The 17557-nt window shown below is 41.9% G+C and overlaps 1 protein-coding gene across 1 annotated transcript in view; it reads left to right on the plus strand.

Moving 5' to 3' along the window:
* The window catches only part of LARS2 (leucyl-tRNA synthetase 2, mitochondrial), a 119104-nt gene extending 102210 nt beyond the window's left edge, over positions 1–16894 (plus strand). The window contains exons 20-21 of the mRNA XM_065399470.1: positions 6550–6677; positions 16591–16894. Coding sequence (XP_065255542.1) covers positions 6550–6677; positions 16591–16770 — 308 coding nt within the window. The 3' untranslated portion in view covers positions 16771–16894. The remainder of the gene's footprint in view (positions 1–6549; positions 6678–16590) is intronic.
* Positions 16895–17557: the final 663 nt, after the last annotated feature.

Genomic DNA, 17557 nt, shown 5'->3' on the forward strand with positions numbered 1-17557 from the left:
TTTATAGCTCAGTTGTTTGAGCATGGGCCTGCTAATAACCCCAGGGTTGTGAGTTAAATCCTTGAGGGGGCCATTCAGGGATCTGGGGCAAAAATCTTACTTTTTTGGGAAGTGACCCTTTCTCCAGCTTAGGGCAGGAACTGTTTCCAGTGTCTTTGTGTCAGCTTAATTCTGTTACACAGTATACACTACGCTATAGTTTAACCAAAAAACCCCCCAAACCAACAACAGTTAATATAGCCCCTCAGTGTGTGAAGAGTTCATCAGGCTGACATACATTTTGGCAGTCTGTGAACACTAACAGGATGAGGAAATCTATTTCCTTCCTGAAACCTTGTATCTGAGGAATATACATGCACCACTGCTAAATTTGAGACTCTTTTTTGTGTGTTTGTGCTTACCCAGTATTTTCTCATCCAGGCAAGTATGTGTAGCTGCTTGTTTTGAGAAGTTTCATTTGTGTTAGACCTACTTCTGTCATGAAAAGGTGAAAGTGCCATGTGATATGTGTTAAACAAGCATGGTCACTTCATCCACTTTTCATGATTTATTGAAATTTAGCATAATTACTGGTATTTATGATGCCATAATTGTCTTGGCAACAAATTAACAGTCATTACAATGGTCTCATTCCTGAAATCCTGATTCAGTTTTAACTCAGTCCTTGCTCAGGGAAAACCTCCACTGGCTGCTGTCAGAGTTTTATCTGAAGAATAAGGGCTAAATAAAAATTCCGTTAAAGTTACTAAAAGGATGGGTAATTTTGCTTTGTCCTTGCACAAACCACATATTTACCATTGATATATTTGGTCTTCATCATCTGAACTATGCTCCTTTCAGAGCTTTCTCACTAGATTTTGACCGTTTATAAATGCCCTGGAAGAGTCTCAGAGAAGTACAGGACACCGTTCCACCCCACACAGAGAGAGTGGAGTGGAGTTGTAGTGCTGGAGCAGAGGATTCCTGAGTCATTTATCCTGTGGAGGAAAGAATGACTCAGGATGGCCTAGGACAATGTACCTTACAAGCTAGGTCAATAATAGTAACTGTGCAAAGCTAGTTTAAGTGCAGTATGTGAAATGTTTTTTGTTTAGCGATACACTTGTATTTTCATGGCTCACAAAACCCAAAGGCCTTTGAGTGCATTATCAAAGTCCCCACAAAAATCTAAAAGCAGAAATCTCAATAAGCAACATGACCAAATATCAAAAGAACCCTGATCCAATATAAAAACTTGCCACCAGTTTCTTGTCAGATCAAGAATAATACATCTGTATGAACTGAGAAGGAAAAACCATGGTGAGCCTTGTTCAGAAGGATGCAGTTGGAGTAAGCTAAATGGGAGAACATTCCAAAACTCTGGCTCTAGAAATCTAGGCCTGCATCCCATAAAGTTGTTTGATGTTTATGGATTCCTGCTGTGAGACATACAAAATGGTCCCCCATGGGATTGTATTCAGCTAAGTTTAAGTTTAGCTTTGGATACCCACTTGTGTGGTACTAGTAACATTGCACAACTTTCCTCCCAGTTGTTTGGAAACAGCTATGGTAGTACTGTATTGACTTAATTGCTCTGCTGTTGCAAAGCATAGCACATGTGCTCTGCAGACATGTACCTCCTGTACTGCCAAATGTGCATCCTGATATTCCTCTGGTTTGATTTTATTTAATGGGAAGGTCCATTTAAAACCCCAGTACAGAAATATACCAAGAGCAAAGTAGAGTGATGACAATATACTTGGAATTGATTGCAGAGGCAAATAGAATACTAATCAAACATGAAAATCTGCTAAATATTGTAAATGGCTGTACAGAGCTGCTTGAGAACACTTCATTTGTCTGTGTGATGGTATTTTTACTCAATGCAGACTCTCATTGTTTTGTCTCTGCCAAACCCAGAGATTGCTAAAATACCCTTTGAATAACAAATACTTGCATCACATTCATATATGATCATTCTGTGCTGCCCCTTTCTAATATTTCCATATCTCTGCCTAAAACCCTTGCCTTAAACTCTGATCACAGCCACTTCAGATCCCTCCACTGGCTTCCTCTCACCTCCCTCGTCACATTCAGTCACCCCTCTTCCTTGCCTTCACAGCGCTACCATCTGCCTACCTGTCTGTGCAAACTTCTTTTGACTTTTCCTTCTCCCGCATCCCAGGCTACATGCCTCTTTGCCCTTATGTACACTAGAAACATTTGTACTCCTATTCCAGCACCAGTGCAGCTGTAGTACCGCTGGAAAAGTACAGGTACAATTTTTTCTAGTGTAGTTGCATCCATTGTTTCATTCTTCATTTCATTTCAGGCTTGTCTCTGTGCCTTCTTTCATGTGGCCCTGTAAGCTTGGGAGCATCGTGCTAATGTGATCTGTGACCTGCCTTGCTTCCCCCTCTCTTTTTAGCCCTTCCTCAAAACAAATTTTCCATGTGGCCAATAATCTGTATTTTTCTCCACCAAAACCAGTATTTTATGGGAACTATTATTCTTATGAAATTCTCATGACTTTCACACTACTAATCAAAGCATTCACATGATCTTGTTGTTTTAAACCATGTCCTCCATTCCCCATAAACCCACTCTTTCACACTCACCAGTGTTTGTTTCCGCCTTTTACAATGTTGTGTTTTAACTTGAACCCTGATCCTGTAATTCGAGCTGCAGGGCTGGACCCTTGGACCTGCGTGGCTCTGTATGAGGTAAGAGTGCATACCACCCAGGCGGATCCAGAGGCAGGATCAGGGCCGTGGGCATCCCTTAGCAGGGATGTTGCCTTTTATCAGCCTATAAAGATCTATGCACATTTATGGCCCGACATAAATAATTACTAAATAGATCAGTTGGGATTTAGGAACTACTCCTGCAGTAGACTGCATAGCCAACACAACAAGACAGGCTATGAAAATATAAGCAAAATACATGTTTCTTTGTAATGTGTATTTCATCAGGTAACTTCTCCACCTATGAGAACCCAACATAAGCAAGACCAAAGATAAGTGTTAAAATTCATAATTTCAAAAGATAAAGTCTGGTAGAAATGCCAAATTATTGGTTCAAATCATATTTTTTAATATAGTACAGCAGAATGAGTTATTTCAAAAGGAGGCTGGATAGCCATCTGTCTTGGGTGGTTTAGACACAACAAATCCTGCATCATGGCAAGGGGTTACACTAGATGACCCTTGCGGTCCCTCCTAAACCTATGATTCTGTATTTCTATTTTTGATGGCTAGTTTTTAAAAATGTACAAGCAATTCCAGATTGTGACAACGAAAGCTCCATTCTTATTTGTTTTGTTCTGAAATTATGTAACAAAATATGATTCTTGCATTCTGGAGCTTATAGAATGTGAATTAAGAGAGGAAACCAACCAGGCAAGGTAAGTGAAACCTTCATTTTGGTTTCCTGTCTAACTGCATTTTCGGAAACCAGCCCTGTTGATTTTTTTCACATTTTTTAAAATATAGACGAGCTCAATCTTTCTAAATGGTGACATGTCTTGTAGTGAAAGGATCTATTTAAAAAGAGTGACGTTTCTTTTGCGGTATTAATATTCTGTATCTGCTGAAGAATCTTTTCCTTTTGCTTATTTTATGAGGACTAGCAGCCTCCGCAGGGATTATAGGTGACCCAGTTTCTGCCTCTTTAGGTCTTGTCTCAGATCTTTTGAAGGTATTTCTGCAATAGTATGAAGAAGCCATTTAAACAGGAAAATAAGGAGTGGCCTGACCTGTATGCATGTTTTTCTGCAAGGCATGTGATCACTTGGAAAGAAGTGAGCTCATCTCTACATGCAAAAGCCAAAAAGAGATGAATCTGTAGCAGCTATCTTCTTTAAAGTCAATGAGAAAATGAATCATCACCATGAAGATTTCTACTGTTTGATTTCTTTAGTTTTGCTTTCTTGGTTTCGGTACTCCTGTTACAGAAAAATCCATTCTTATTTTGCCCCCAATGAAGTATTTTGTCAGATATTTACTTAACAAGATTGGAGCCTCCATTGTCACACTTAGGAAATGCTTGTATGTTCTTATTGCAATCAGAAATAACTCCCACCAATCCACCCCCCTTCTGAGTCAATAAGGAAATAGCTAGAGTATTTCTGTCACTTAGAGAAGTGGCTTGTCCACAACTTTTTTCTGATAGACTTTAATTTTCGGAGAGTTAACCTCTCGCTCTCCCTTCATTTGCTCTTATTCAGTACATTTGCCTTACCTAACCACTGTGATAAATAACAGGAGTACTTGTGGCACCTTAGAGACTAACAAATTTATTAGAGCATAAGCTTTCGTGGGCTACAACCCACTTCTTCGGATGCATATAGAGTGCATCCGAAGAAGTGGGTTGTAGCCCACGAAAGCTTATGCTCTAATAAATTTGTTAGTCTCTAAGGTGCCACAAGTACTCCTGTTATTTTTGCGGATACAGACTAACACGGCTGCTACTCTGAAAACTGTGATAAATGTGTTTGTTATGCATGGAATACCATGGATTCTGTCTTTGTCTCTGTGAAGTTTTTTTTTTTTAATTGCTTCATAAAGCTGATTCTGAACAAATCTCGTGGGGCAATGCATCTTAGACTATTGTTTTTCCTTACTCTATTGTTTGAGTCACTGAAGACACATATAAAGAACAGGAGTACTTGTGGCACCTTAGAGACTAACAAATTTAAATGGTATTTCCCCCCCCCCCCCCACCCGGCCCCCCTACAGTTCCTCATATCTCCTTGTCAGTTGCTGGAAATGGGCCATTTTCATTACCACTACAAACAGGTTTTTTCTCTCCTGCCGATAAAAGCTCACCTTAACTGATCACTCTCCTTATAGTGTGTATAGTAACACCCATTGTTTCATGTTCTCTCTGTGTATGTGTATATATATATATATATATATATCTTCCTACTGTATTTTCCACTACATGCATCCGATGAAGTAGGCTGTAGCCCACGAAAGCTTATGCTCAAATAAATTTGTTAGTCTCTAAGGTGCCACAAGTACTCCTGTTCTTTTTGCGGATACAGACTAACACGGTTCCTACTCTGAAACCTGAAGACACATATGTGTCTTTGACCTCTTTTTCACCTTGAGTTTGTAACTGTGTATTGACAAGATATGCGCATTTTCAACTACACGTCTGATCAGTTGCTATGAATTTGCAATTCTGATTGGAATTTTAGTTTAAGAAAACATTTAGAATTGTGTTATCTCATTGAAATACACAATGTATTTTTAATCTGAAAATTCCTTGATTTTTATAAGAAACACAATTACAATGGCAGCTGGAAGCGTCAGTTTCATGTTCAAATATTTTTGTAGATATTCAAGTTCACTGAAATTGGTGTTTTTATTTCATCCTGCAACAGGAGTAAATTAAATCATTTTATTTCCATACTAAATGTTCATTCCATGAAAGAGTGATTCCAGAACTGTTTCCTTCTATCTACTGATAACACATTTCAGGGAGTGTGAAAGAGTGCAATAATGTTTATACTTAAATTCTATAGAGCCTTTCATTTGAGAGTCTCAAAACACTTTACAGAAATTTGTTATGTAGCCTTGCAAATAATGCTATACAACATTTTACAGATGGGGAAACAGAGCCACAGTGAGGGTTAGTGATTTAAATGTGAAAAGTATCGTATTGAATATTTTGTGAGATTGAGATTAAGCAATGATTTAAACAAGAAGTAGTTGCAATTGTGAAGAGTGCAGAAAGTTGACTGGCTATAAATAGGGCCCTACCAAATTCACTGTCCATTATGGTCAATTTCACAGCCACCGGATTTGAAAATTGGTAGATTTCACGTTTTCAGATGTTTAAATCTGAAATTTCACGTTGTTGTAACCCTGGGGGTCCCGACCCAAAATGGGATTGTGCGGGGGTCGCAAACCTGTTGTCGGCGGGTCACGGGATTGTCACCCTCACTTCTGTGCTGCCTGCAGAGCTGGACTCTGAAAGCAGCAACCACGGAGCTTCCTGAAGGCGCAGGAGGTTCCCAGAGTTGGAGGTGGGTCTGAGCTTCCCCCGAGAGCGGCTGTGCAGGGGATGGGCATTACTAGGAGCCCCCTGGCTCACGCGCTCATAGCAGCAGGGGAAGATGGGATTTCACGGGGAAGGGCTTATTTCATGGTCCATGACGCACTTTTTATGGCCGTGAAATTGGTAGGGCCCTAGCTATAAGATTAAAGTTTGTTGTGTGTAACAATGTAGCATCAATTTAAATTAAAACAGAGTAAGTTTTGGCCTTCTATATCTGTGCCTTATGGCAAAGTAGCAAAGGTTTTTGGAGCTCTAACCATAATCTGAAAAGCAGTCACATTTGAATCCCTGTATATTATATAAGAAAATCCCCTTCAAAGCTCTGAATGCTGTGTATCTTTCTGTTTATAATATTCTGTATGCTAAACTAAACCATATTATTTCCTCCCAGTGCATTTGCTTTAGACAAGATTTAAATTAAGCAGTCTTTTGACATATTTATAAAACTCAAAAGATTTAATGTTCTAGTTAAAGTATGATCAGCAATTTATCAATTTTATGTTGTAGGTTTGGCACATGTGCAGAATAAACTTTGTACGTATCATAAGTGGGATGATGATGTGCTGCATCAGTCCTGGCCCAAAGTGGACCCAGAATACCTCCAGCAACCAGATATCATAGAGATGTCTGTTCTGGTAAGAGTTTACAAGCTGAGTTTCAGCAGTGGTCAATGAATGCATTATTAGCTGCTAGTATTGTTCTTGAGGATGACAGTTGAGGTTTTACATTGCTGATTGACTCAATGCTAGGTTAGAAAGAATGAAAGCTAAAGTTAGAATTGTGCTGATTAATTTGGAAGACTGCTCAGATGAATAAGTGAAGTGGTCTTGCAAGAGAAACCAAGAATAAAAAAGTATAGAGATACCTGTATGATTGTGGATAGCACTACTCTAAGAGGTTTGACTTATGCACAGTTGAGGACAGGGACTGCAGAGCAAAGCTGAGTGAGTCTGAAGCAGAAATTATGAACATATCAGCTAAGGGGCCCCTACATATTTTTAATCTATTAATCCATTGATGATGATGTATCTATACAAAAGTGTATATTTATAGGCAAAACTGGCTGCTCTGCCTATCGTTAAGGTTACCTAACACTTACCATTGTAAGACCCTGTTTTGAGTTGCTTGTAACTTAGCCAAACTTTGTCTGGGCTAAAATTTTCCATGTTTGGTCTCTACCTAAGGCTGACATTTTTTGGCAGATCTCAGCAAAATATTATTAACTGTTTTCAGGAATGAGGAAATAAAGTAGTTCTGCCAATGTTCAATTTTTTTCCAGTTGTGCTTTGCAGACCTATAGCACCTTCATGCTTTGCAGCAAGACCTTGGAATTTGGTTAGAAAGTAGGCCTAGGGTCAGGGAGATAGATGCCTTTTGCTGTCCCCATGAAAATCCATCCAGAGTTGTCCAAGTTATGAGCCTCTGGAAGTTGCCATTTGCACATGATCAATATAACTTGCTACTAAAATCTCTGGAACCTCCTGACTGCACTCAGCATGCTCCCAGACCCAACAAAGCTTTAACTCCAGATTGCGACACAGCAGCAGCAACCGTCTCGTTAGCCTTTAGGGGAACAGTTGCAGAGCTAGGAGCCTGGAGGAGGGGATGCCATGAGTCCCAGGCTTAGCTCTTCTGGTGCCTGTGTAACTATAATTAGAGCCATTTGTCCACATGCATTACGATAACTGTTAATTATATAGTCACAGACTATTTGGTCTACAGGACCCCCGCCTCACTCAGTGCACGAAAGAGAGCATCCTTTTACATGACACACACACATTCTACAAGTAAAAATGTTCTCTTGTGTTTCTGTCCATCCTGTGCACTGAAGAAGACAGGATCTGTATAATAAATAGTATGTGATCAGGTAATTAAAGATTTTATTTGGGTGTATGTATGTAAAATAGAAAAACATTATGAAGGTGACATTAAGGTTCTACAACTATTTTCACAAAAAAGTCAGGAAATGCACAGGTTAAAATTCTAACAAGAAGATTAACTTGGTCACGTGGCACATCTTTCAGATTTTATGATATACATTTTGCAACATGAACAATAATTTGTTCCACTACACATTTAACCTGAACAACAAAATGAGAAAGTACTAGATATATTTACAGTGCAGCTAAGTTAATGTTACTGTTGGAAGCTTAACTTATGTCTGTTGTTAACTGTACAGCCTTACACTGGTATTAATTTGGGGGATGGATTAAAAATCCTTGTTTATTTTCAAAAAAGGAGAAGGAGGAAAATTGCCAGAGTAGTGGTAGCATGTGAGTGGTCATAAATATGCTTAAATCCTCACCTCATTTGGGTGACCAGCATACAGGATGCATGAGTTTCTCAGTTTTTGCCATTATAGTTTAGCTGTGAACAGTTTTATCATCATTTTGCATTGTGACAACTGTATCTTCACATTAAAAAAAGACAGTGAAGACTTTGGTTATAGTCTTCCTCATGCAAATTGTTCTGTTAACAGACTGAGACCAAAATCTCTTATCCTTGCCTGAGCCCCTGGTTGATCCAGATGGGCAGACTGTGATATGATGCCTTTAGTTCTGCTAAAATCCTTAGCAAATGCTTAGAATAGAGGTGGGCAAACTATGGCCCGTGGGCCACATCCGGGCCGCAGGACCCTCCTGCCTGGCCCCTGAGCTCCTGCCCCGGGAGGCTAGCCCCTCGGCCCCTCCCCCACAGCCTCAGCTTGCTCCACCGCCAGTGCAATGCTCTGGGCAGCGGGGCTGCGAGCTCCTGGGGCAGCGCAGCTGGAGAGCCCGGCCTGACCAAGTGCTCTGTGCTGCATGGTGGCATGTCTGGCTCCAGCCAGGCAGCGCGGCTGCCTGTCCTAGTGCTCTGGGCGGCGCAGCTGTAGCGCCACCAGCCACCGGTGCTCCAGGCAGCGCGGTAAGGGGGCAGGGAGCGGGGAGGTTGGATAGAGGGCAGGGGAGTTCGGGGGGGTGGTCAGGGGGCAGGGTGTGGATAGGGGTAGGGCAGTCAGAGGGCAGGGAACAGGGGAGTTGAATGGGGGCAGGGGTCCCGGGGGGGCAGTCAGGAAATGAGAGCAGGGTTTGGATGGGGTGGTGGGGGGCAGTCAGGGGTGGGGGTTCTGGGGGGCTGTCAGGGGACAGGGAACAGGTGGGTTGGATGGGGCAGGAGTCCCAGGGGGGCCTTCAGGGGGCGAGAAGCAGGAGGGGTTGGATAGGGGGTGGGGCCGGGCCACGCCTGGCTGTTTAGGGAGGCACAGCCTCCGCTAACCGGCCCGCCATACAATTTTGGAAACCCGATGCAGCCCTCAGCCCAAAAAGTTTGCCCGCCCCTGGCTTAGAAGAATCTTTCAGTTGCTTATGGTTTCTCCTTTTGTTCTCCAAGCAAAGGAAAGTCCCTAATGCCAAGTGGGCAAAAACTTCAGACTACAATTTTTGCTGTAGTCCTATTTTAAAAAGAAGTAATTTAAATGGTTTACAATGGCAAAAGTATGACTTTTTCATTCATCCGTAACTCAAAAACAACCAGAAGGACTTTGCTGAAAATTACAAAAAAGATAAACAAATACACACCTCGCCTTCAAGATCAGTACAAAGTACTTGATTTAGGATGAAAAAATCAAATGCACAACTACAAAATGGGGAATAACTGGCTAGGTGATGGTACTGCTGAAAAGGATCTGGGGGTGATAGTGGATCACAAATTGAATATGAGTCAACAATGATGCAGCTGTGAAAAAGGCTAATAGCATTCTGGGTGTATTAAGAGGAGTGATGTACCTAAGACACAGGAGGTAATTGTCCTGCTGTATTTGGCACTGGTGAGACCCTCAGCTGGACTGCTGTGTCCAATTCTGGGCACCATACTTTAAGAAAGATGTGGACAAATTGGAGAGAGTCCAAAAGAGAGCAACAAAGATGCTAAATGGTTTAGAAAATCTGACCTATGAGGCAAAGTTTAAAAAAACCCGCCCATGTTTGGTTTAGAAAAGAAGCCTAAGGGGGGGGACCCGGGGGACCATTAGAACTTTTGTTTACCTTTCTCATTCTGTTGTTTATGCTATCCAGCAAAATGCCAGGCTATTCTTTGTTTTCCAGCATGTTGTATGGTGAGTCTTTTTGTCAATGGTCAGCATTATTGAACCCTCTATATTCCATTTAAAAACGAACGATGGTGTAAAAAATTCCCAGAGTAGGCCCAGTAAAATGTGCCCTGAGCCTAACCTGAATTCAGGTCTTTTAGAGAGACGGAATAGTCTGTGTGCCTGAAGCAGCACACGTTGATTTAATATCTCTTATGTTAAAGCCTTCTCTGAGCCAAGGGGAGTAGGTGAATTAGAAAACAGAGAGCAGTTCCTTTTAAGAGCCGGGCAAAAGAAAATAGTTGCTACACCTTGATTACCTGCAGGAGAAAGGCTTAGATACACTGTACCGTATGTGTGCATTTCTGCTGGCCCAGGCATTATGGTAGAGCTGCACTTGGCCCACCGTTACATCACATCATACCATTTGGCATTGTAAAAAATATCTGGAACTACCCACTGTGGTGTGTGTCAGCTCAATGAATTAGAAAGGAAAAGCAGAATGATTTATTTCTTTAGACGCTTAGGATCTGATCCTGCAAACACACACAAGTAGAGTTCTTCACATATCAGTGCCTGCAGAATTGTTCAGAATTCTAGTCCTGCAAAGGGTTTTTTTTAAAGCTCGTTTATGATTTTTGTTGCTGCTTATTGTACTGCTTTACTGCAGGTGTTAATGGATTGGAGTCAGATAGGTGTTAAAAAAATATATGGAAGTCTGACTTAAAGGTCTTCTCCCTCTAATTGCTCAGTTCAATCTTTTGCAGAAGCATTGTTTCACTAGGCTGCAATCCCTGAAGAATCTTCCAAAGTAGATGACATCCAGAGTTTCTAATGTAAAAAAGTAGCAGAAAGGAAATTGACAGCTTCCTTCTTTGTACATGGTAAAGAAGCAAAAAAGGACACAAGCACAGTTTTTGTCCCCTCCTGAAGGTCACGTTGAAGTAGATTTTTCAGTAACACAGGATGTACTTGGTGCACAAACAGAATATTTGCACCCTGGCTTTCTGGTCCTAACACTTCTACCTGGCGCAGATATGGGCTATATCTAAAAGGGTGTCATAAGGAGGAGGGAGAAAACTTGTTCACCTTAGCCTCTAAGGATAGAACAAGAAGCAATGGGCTTAAACTGCAGCAAGGGAGGTCTAGGTTGGACATTAGGAAAAAGTTCCTAACTGTCAGGGTGGTTAAACACTGGAATAAATTGCCTAGGGAGGTTGTGGAATCTCCATCTCTGGAGATATTTAAGAGTAGGTTAGATAAATGTCTATCAGGGATGGTCTAGACAGTATTTGGTCCTGCCATGCGGGCAGGGGACTGGACTCGATGACCTCTCGAGGTCCCTTCCAGTCCTAGAATCTATGAATCTATATTATCCCATTGAAGGCTAGAGAAAGGTGACTAATCATAGTAGTTGACAAGGGTATGGCTGACAATCCGATGTAACTTTTTTTAAAAAAAAATTAAAATGTGACTAGAGTGCTTGTAAAGGTGGTGGATGTTCTGAAGATTGTATTTTAATAACAGAGTTAATACACAAGCCTTTCACATCAGGTGGTGAAGAAAACCATTTTGTAAATATTTGGTGACATCACAAAACCACACTGCAGTTTGGCATAATTTGTAAGCTCTGCCCCGGCCACAAATAGCAAGGATGTGGCAGGTCAGGACTGACAACGTTGGCAGCTGCAGTGCAAGTTTGCCCATGTTTCTCTGCCCTGACTGGAGGGACCACTTGTAGGAGTGAAAAGATAATCCATTTATCATATTCATTCAGTCCTGTGGCTTCTCTGCCAAGACTGGCACCAAGTATGCGGGTTGTGATAGTTTTTGCACTGTGGACATCTGCCCACTGGAAATGACACTGAGACTTGCTAACCCATTTTGCATAGGACAGTGAACAGCATCAGATGTTACCATCTCATCAGCCACTGCTAACCTGGGATAGATTGAACTGTTGACCTAGTGGTAAAAGGCTTTATATCTTATTAGGAATCTCATGAGCCATCCAGTCTCCCTGTGTTTTTTTCAGCACTCTACTAATTTTGACATTATACTTTTTCTTTGGAATGTTTCATCAATGGAGCATTTCTGCAGCCCCCTGTCAAAAAGAAATAGTCTGATGAACAGCTTTTGCATATTTTTTCATAAAAGCTACAATAAAATGTTGTAGCGTATGGCTGAAATCTAATGGGGTGCTTCATATAAGGAATTAGAGTAAGGTCTAATGTATAGACGGAGTTGGGTTGTGTTCTTTTTAACTTCGTCTTTATTTAGAAAGTGTCAACAGGTTTATAAATCTTTGTCATGTAAATAAGAGACAATACAATAATCATTACAACAGTGAGCTTTTGTTTAGAGCACATTATACAATAATATAATCATTGGATCTCTCTATTTAAAAGGATGTTATGTTACAGAATGAGCATCTTTACACTACCCATGGTATGTCGTTTCTAGTAATTTTGTTAATGGGAGTGAATTCTCTGATTACGTATTTAACAAAGTAGGCATGTGTAGACAGGTTTTTATGACCCATAAAATCTGAAATAGAGATATGAATGTGTGTTGTTCTTCTTATTCTTCGGGTGCTGGTCCCTATGTGTATGTCGCAGATGGGTAAGTATGTGCACCATGCACCTGAGTTTGGAAATTCTTCAAAGCAGTGTTCATTGGCTTGGTCGCACATGTGAAGTAGTTCTCCTCATGCTCCTGACCAAAGGTATACGAGGCAGTGCGGGTCGACGCCTCTCCAGTTCCTTCTTACCGCCACATGGCCCGTGTCAGAATCATGTCCTCCTTCAGTAGGTTGTATAACCTGCAAAGAAAGACAATATTTGTAAATAGTTATATATTTTAGCTTAGTAGTTAGTAGTTAAAGTTATAGTTAGCCTAGGATATATCTTTTCCCCAGCTGGGCAACCCCTCCCCAGCTCTGGGACTATGCGCCCAGAGTCCCAGGATTCAAGAATTGTTTCTCCTGCCCTCGCTCCGTCTCCATCAGTGATGAACATCAACAGTGCCTATACTGTCTAGGTGAGGCACATGGGCAGTGAGTGGAGCCCCCCTTCGGGGTGGCTAGAATCGACTCCGCCCCTTTTGCCCACGCGTCCCACGTGCCCCCCACCCCCATGGCCAGAGCCCCCAACCTCCCCCCATCCCCACCTGAAGGAGTCCCGAGCACCCCCTTGGCCAGAGGAGCCCCAGGCCAGCCAGAGGCCTGAGCGCCCCTTTTCCTCCCCCCCTCGGCCAAAGATGTTCACACAGTGTGGTACTCCGCTACGGGACCTCTTTGCGTCCCACATGCACTGAAAGTCCCTGCTGTATTGTTCCAGAGGAGCCATGGGACGTGGCTCCCCAGGTGAGGCTCTTGTACTGTCTTGGACGAACGGCCTCAGATATGCCTTTCCTCCCATTTTCCTGCTTTCACAAATCATGGGGAAGATATGTCGAGACAGAGCCAACATCTTTCTCCTAGCATCCTACTGGCCCAGGCAGTTCTGCTTTCACAGAACTTCTAACAATGTCTGTCCACCCACCAAACAGGATCCGCCCCATTCCCAGATCTCCTAACACAGGATGGGGAGGTGGAAATCAAGCATCCTAATCCAGACTCACTCCACCTCACAGCCTGGTGTTTGGATGGGCATTGAAAATAGAACGCTCATGCTCATTCCCCATTCAGAAGTTCCTTAACCAAAGCAGAAAGAACTTTACTAGAACCTACTATGTGGCCAAATGGAGATGCTTTTCAACCTGGGCACAACTCCACCAACACTCTACAGACACCTTAAGCATCCCGATTGTCCTAGACTATCTCCTGTCCCTGAAGACTTCAGGTCTCACTCACTGCGAGTACACCTACCAGCAATAAGTGCCTTCCTCCTCTGGTGGAAGGATGCTCCATCTTTACTCACCCTGCTACAGTCTGACTTATGAAAGGTCTGCTCTTTTGCACCAGGCCTTAAACTTACACCTCAACGGGACCTTAACCTTGTCCTCTTGACACTCACAGATCCATCCTATGGCAGCATGCCATGACCCACCTATCCATGAAGGTGGCATTCTTAATGACTATCACTTCGGCCAGGAGGGTCAGCGAGTTCAGAGCCATCATGGCAGATCCTCCTTATACAATGTTTCACAAAGAAAAGGTTTTTCTCCATCTATACCCCATATTTCTTCCCAAGATTGTTTGAGTTCCATATCAATCAAATGATACACTTAACTATATTTTTTCCAAAACCCCATGCTTCCTCTGAAGACAAGAGACTTCACTCCCTGGATGTTCAGCATGCCCTGGTGTTCTACCTGCAAAGAACCAAACCCTTTAGGAAATCACTGAGACTGTTTATCACCATAGCAGAGAGATTGTGTGGGCAAGCCATATCCTCCCAGAGGGTTTCTAAGTGGGTTTCGGGATACATCTTAGAGTGTTACAAGATGACAAAACTTCTTCCTCCTGGGGTGGCACAGCTCACGCCACACAAGCACAAGCTGCCTCCACAGCATCCTTATCTGATGTCCTGCTGCAGGACCTCTGCAGGATGGCCACCTGAAGTTTTGTCAACATGTTCGCAACACACTACGCTGTAGTTCATGTTTCAGTTGCGGATGCAGTTGTATGATCAGCAGTATTGCAAGCATCTTTGATACCCGCTTCCTCACACCCACCTTCAATCTGAACACTGCTTGCAAATCACCCACATGTGGAATACACATAGGGACCAGTACTCAAAGAAAAAGTGGAGATTACTTACTGTAACGTTGAGATTCTTTGAGATTTATGGTCCCTATCTGTATTCGACTACCTGCCCTCCATCCCCTAGATCTTGTTGGATTTGCGGTGAGAAGAGGAACTGGAGAGGTGTTGACCCACACTACCTCCTATATCCTCAGTCAGGAGCACAAGGAGAACTACTGTACATGTGTCAAGTATCAGAGGGGTAGCCGTGTTAGTCTGGATCTGTAAAAAGCAACAGAGAGTCCTGTGGTACCTTTAAGACTAACCGATGTATTGGAGCATAAGCTTTCGTGGGTGAATGCCCACTTCGTCAGATGCATGTCGACGAAGTGGGCATTCACCCACGAAAGCTTATACTCCAATACGTCTGTTAGTCTTAAAGGTGCCACAGGACTCTCTGTTGCTTTTTACTGTACATATGTGTGGGCCAACGGATACTACTTTGAAGAATTTCTGGACTCAGGCATATGGTGCGCATGCGTACCCAGGTGTGGAATACAGATAGAGACCACACATTTCGAAGAACCTCCAGTTACAGTAAGTATCCCCCACTTCTGTCATTAAGAATCGCACAGATCATTTCCTTTTACAAAACCTGGGACCCACCTCTCCCCCTCCTCCTGGTTTGTAGTATCTGTACTGTATACTAATATCCTTGATAAAATGCAGTGGCCAGAGAAGGTTTCACGCAAGCTCCTGTCCAAACTCCATGGAAAATGTTACTTTTTGATCCAAAGGACAAAGATCTGCACCACCTACAGTGGCCTTCCACATTCCTACAGGGAAGTAATTTGGTTAAACTGAATAAAAATATCTAAAAACCTTACTTGATATAATTTAGGATTGGGGTTGATTTCATTAATTATATTAAAATGTTACATACAAATCTGACAGCTTTTGTGGTCATGAATCTCTTGGTTTTAAATTGGGAGGAGGAGCTCAGTAGGGATGTCCACTCTCCTTCCTTTATCTATTTTATTGGCTGAAATGATCTGCAGTGATGAAAGGGTGAAAGGCATCCCCAGAGGTGCCTTTTATAATTTTAAATAAATCTCTAGGTAGATGTTATTCTGCTGTAGTGTGTGATTTTTGCCATGCTGCTAGGAAGCCAGTACAGAAGTTGCTTTGTAAAGCAGCCAAACAAATGAAAACATTACCTTCTTAGGGGATGTGTTCCTAGCAGTTGCTGTTAGCTTTATGGATACTCATCTTGTTAATAAACGGATGTCATTTTTTAAAAATAGTTTGTGATTAATCTCTTTCGGAGGTATCTACTCTGTCACAAGTTTTGTTTTAAACTAATGTTGTGGTTTAATCTCTGTGGTTTATCATTCAAGTACTTTAAAAGACAAAGCAAAAGCCTAAAGCAGACTGTCAAAAATTTCCATCTGCCAAACAGTTAGATTTGCTGTCTCCTTGTTCAGTTTGTGCAATTCTCAAACATTTAATATATTGTTGTATATTCTGCTGACACTAGAAGCCTTCAAAAAGGAGAACTTCACATTGCCATTCTTTCAAGTTTCCATGAGCATATACTGTGAATCAGAGTCACTCTCCTTCTATATGGTACCTAGGGGGTTATTTGTTTTTTCTTTCTAGTCAATAAAGAAAAAGAGAGAAGGTTTGATATCATTGTTTCCTACAGGTGTAACTGGGTGGATTGGAGTGTAGATATGAAGTCCTTTGGGTCAAGTTAGTAACTTCAGTCCTTTCTTGCTGTCATGTCTCTGTTTTCCAGATCAATAACAAAGCTTGTGGCAAAGTCAGTATGCCTAGCCAAGTAGCCCGGAATGCTGAGGAAGTCCATGAACTAATTCTTCAAAGTGAGCTGGGAATCAAACACCTCCAGGGACGTCCTATCAAAAAGGCCTTTCTGTCTCCAAGAACTGCCCTCATCAACTTCCTAGTGCAAGAATAATGGGAATATGTGTTGTCTAAGGCTGCTAGCCTGTGTGTGGCTGATGGAATGCTTCAAAATGAAGCCCATTAAAAATACCAATTATGCTTATTTAAATCTATTTCACAATGAAGAAAAAGGAAAAATCTTTATTGGCTAAAACTGTATTGCTGCTGATCCTTGTCAAGTCAGTCTTCATTTAAACATAAAGAAAAGCCAAGGTATTGGGGTTTCCTATTTGATCAGTGAAGGAAGCTACTTCACCATATTGTCAGGCTGAGCAAGGATGCTACAGGAGGCAACAGTGTAAGGAAAAGCGGGCAAAAGAAAAAGATATTTGGGAGAAATATCTGAAACTGTAGTTAAGAGGGCATTAGAGATGGGCCCAACCTACAATGTCTGCATCAGTATTCAAGTGTCCTAAAGTTCATGGGTATCTGGGCCAATCTCTAGAATGTATCTTACTAGGAAATTGACTTTGTTTCTATCAGTGTTTTTGGTAAATGTGATTAAAGAGCCAAACTACTGTAGTGAGTACTTGCTCCACAACACGTTCAAAGAACCATAATATGTCACCAGTCACCTCTGCTTCCTAGATAGAGATCACATTTGGGTTCGCTAATATGAAATAGCATTATTCCTTATTCACATTTTTGGTGCAATTGAGTGCTTATAGGAATCAATTAGCACTGGATTGTGGGTAAGGTAGTGTAGGCCAGTGGTTCTCAACCAGGGGTCCAGAGCCCCGTAGGGGGCCTCAAACAGGTTTCAGGGGTTCTGCCAAGCAGGGCCAGTGTTAGACTCAATG

The sequence above is a fragment of the Emys orbicularis genome, chromosome 2, assembly GCF_028017835.1.
Source record: "Emys orbicularis isolate rEmyOrb1 chromosome 2, rEmyOrb1.hap1, whole genome shotgun sequence".
Lineage (NCBI taxonomy): Eukaryota > Metazoa > Chordata > Testudines > Emydidae > Emys > Emys orbicularis.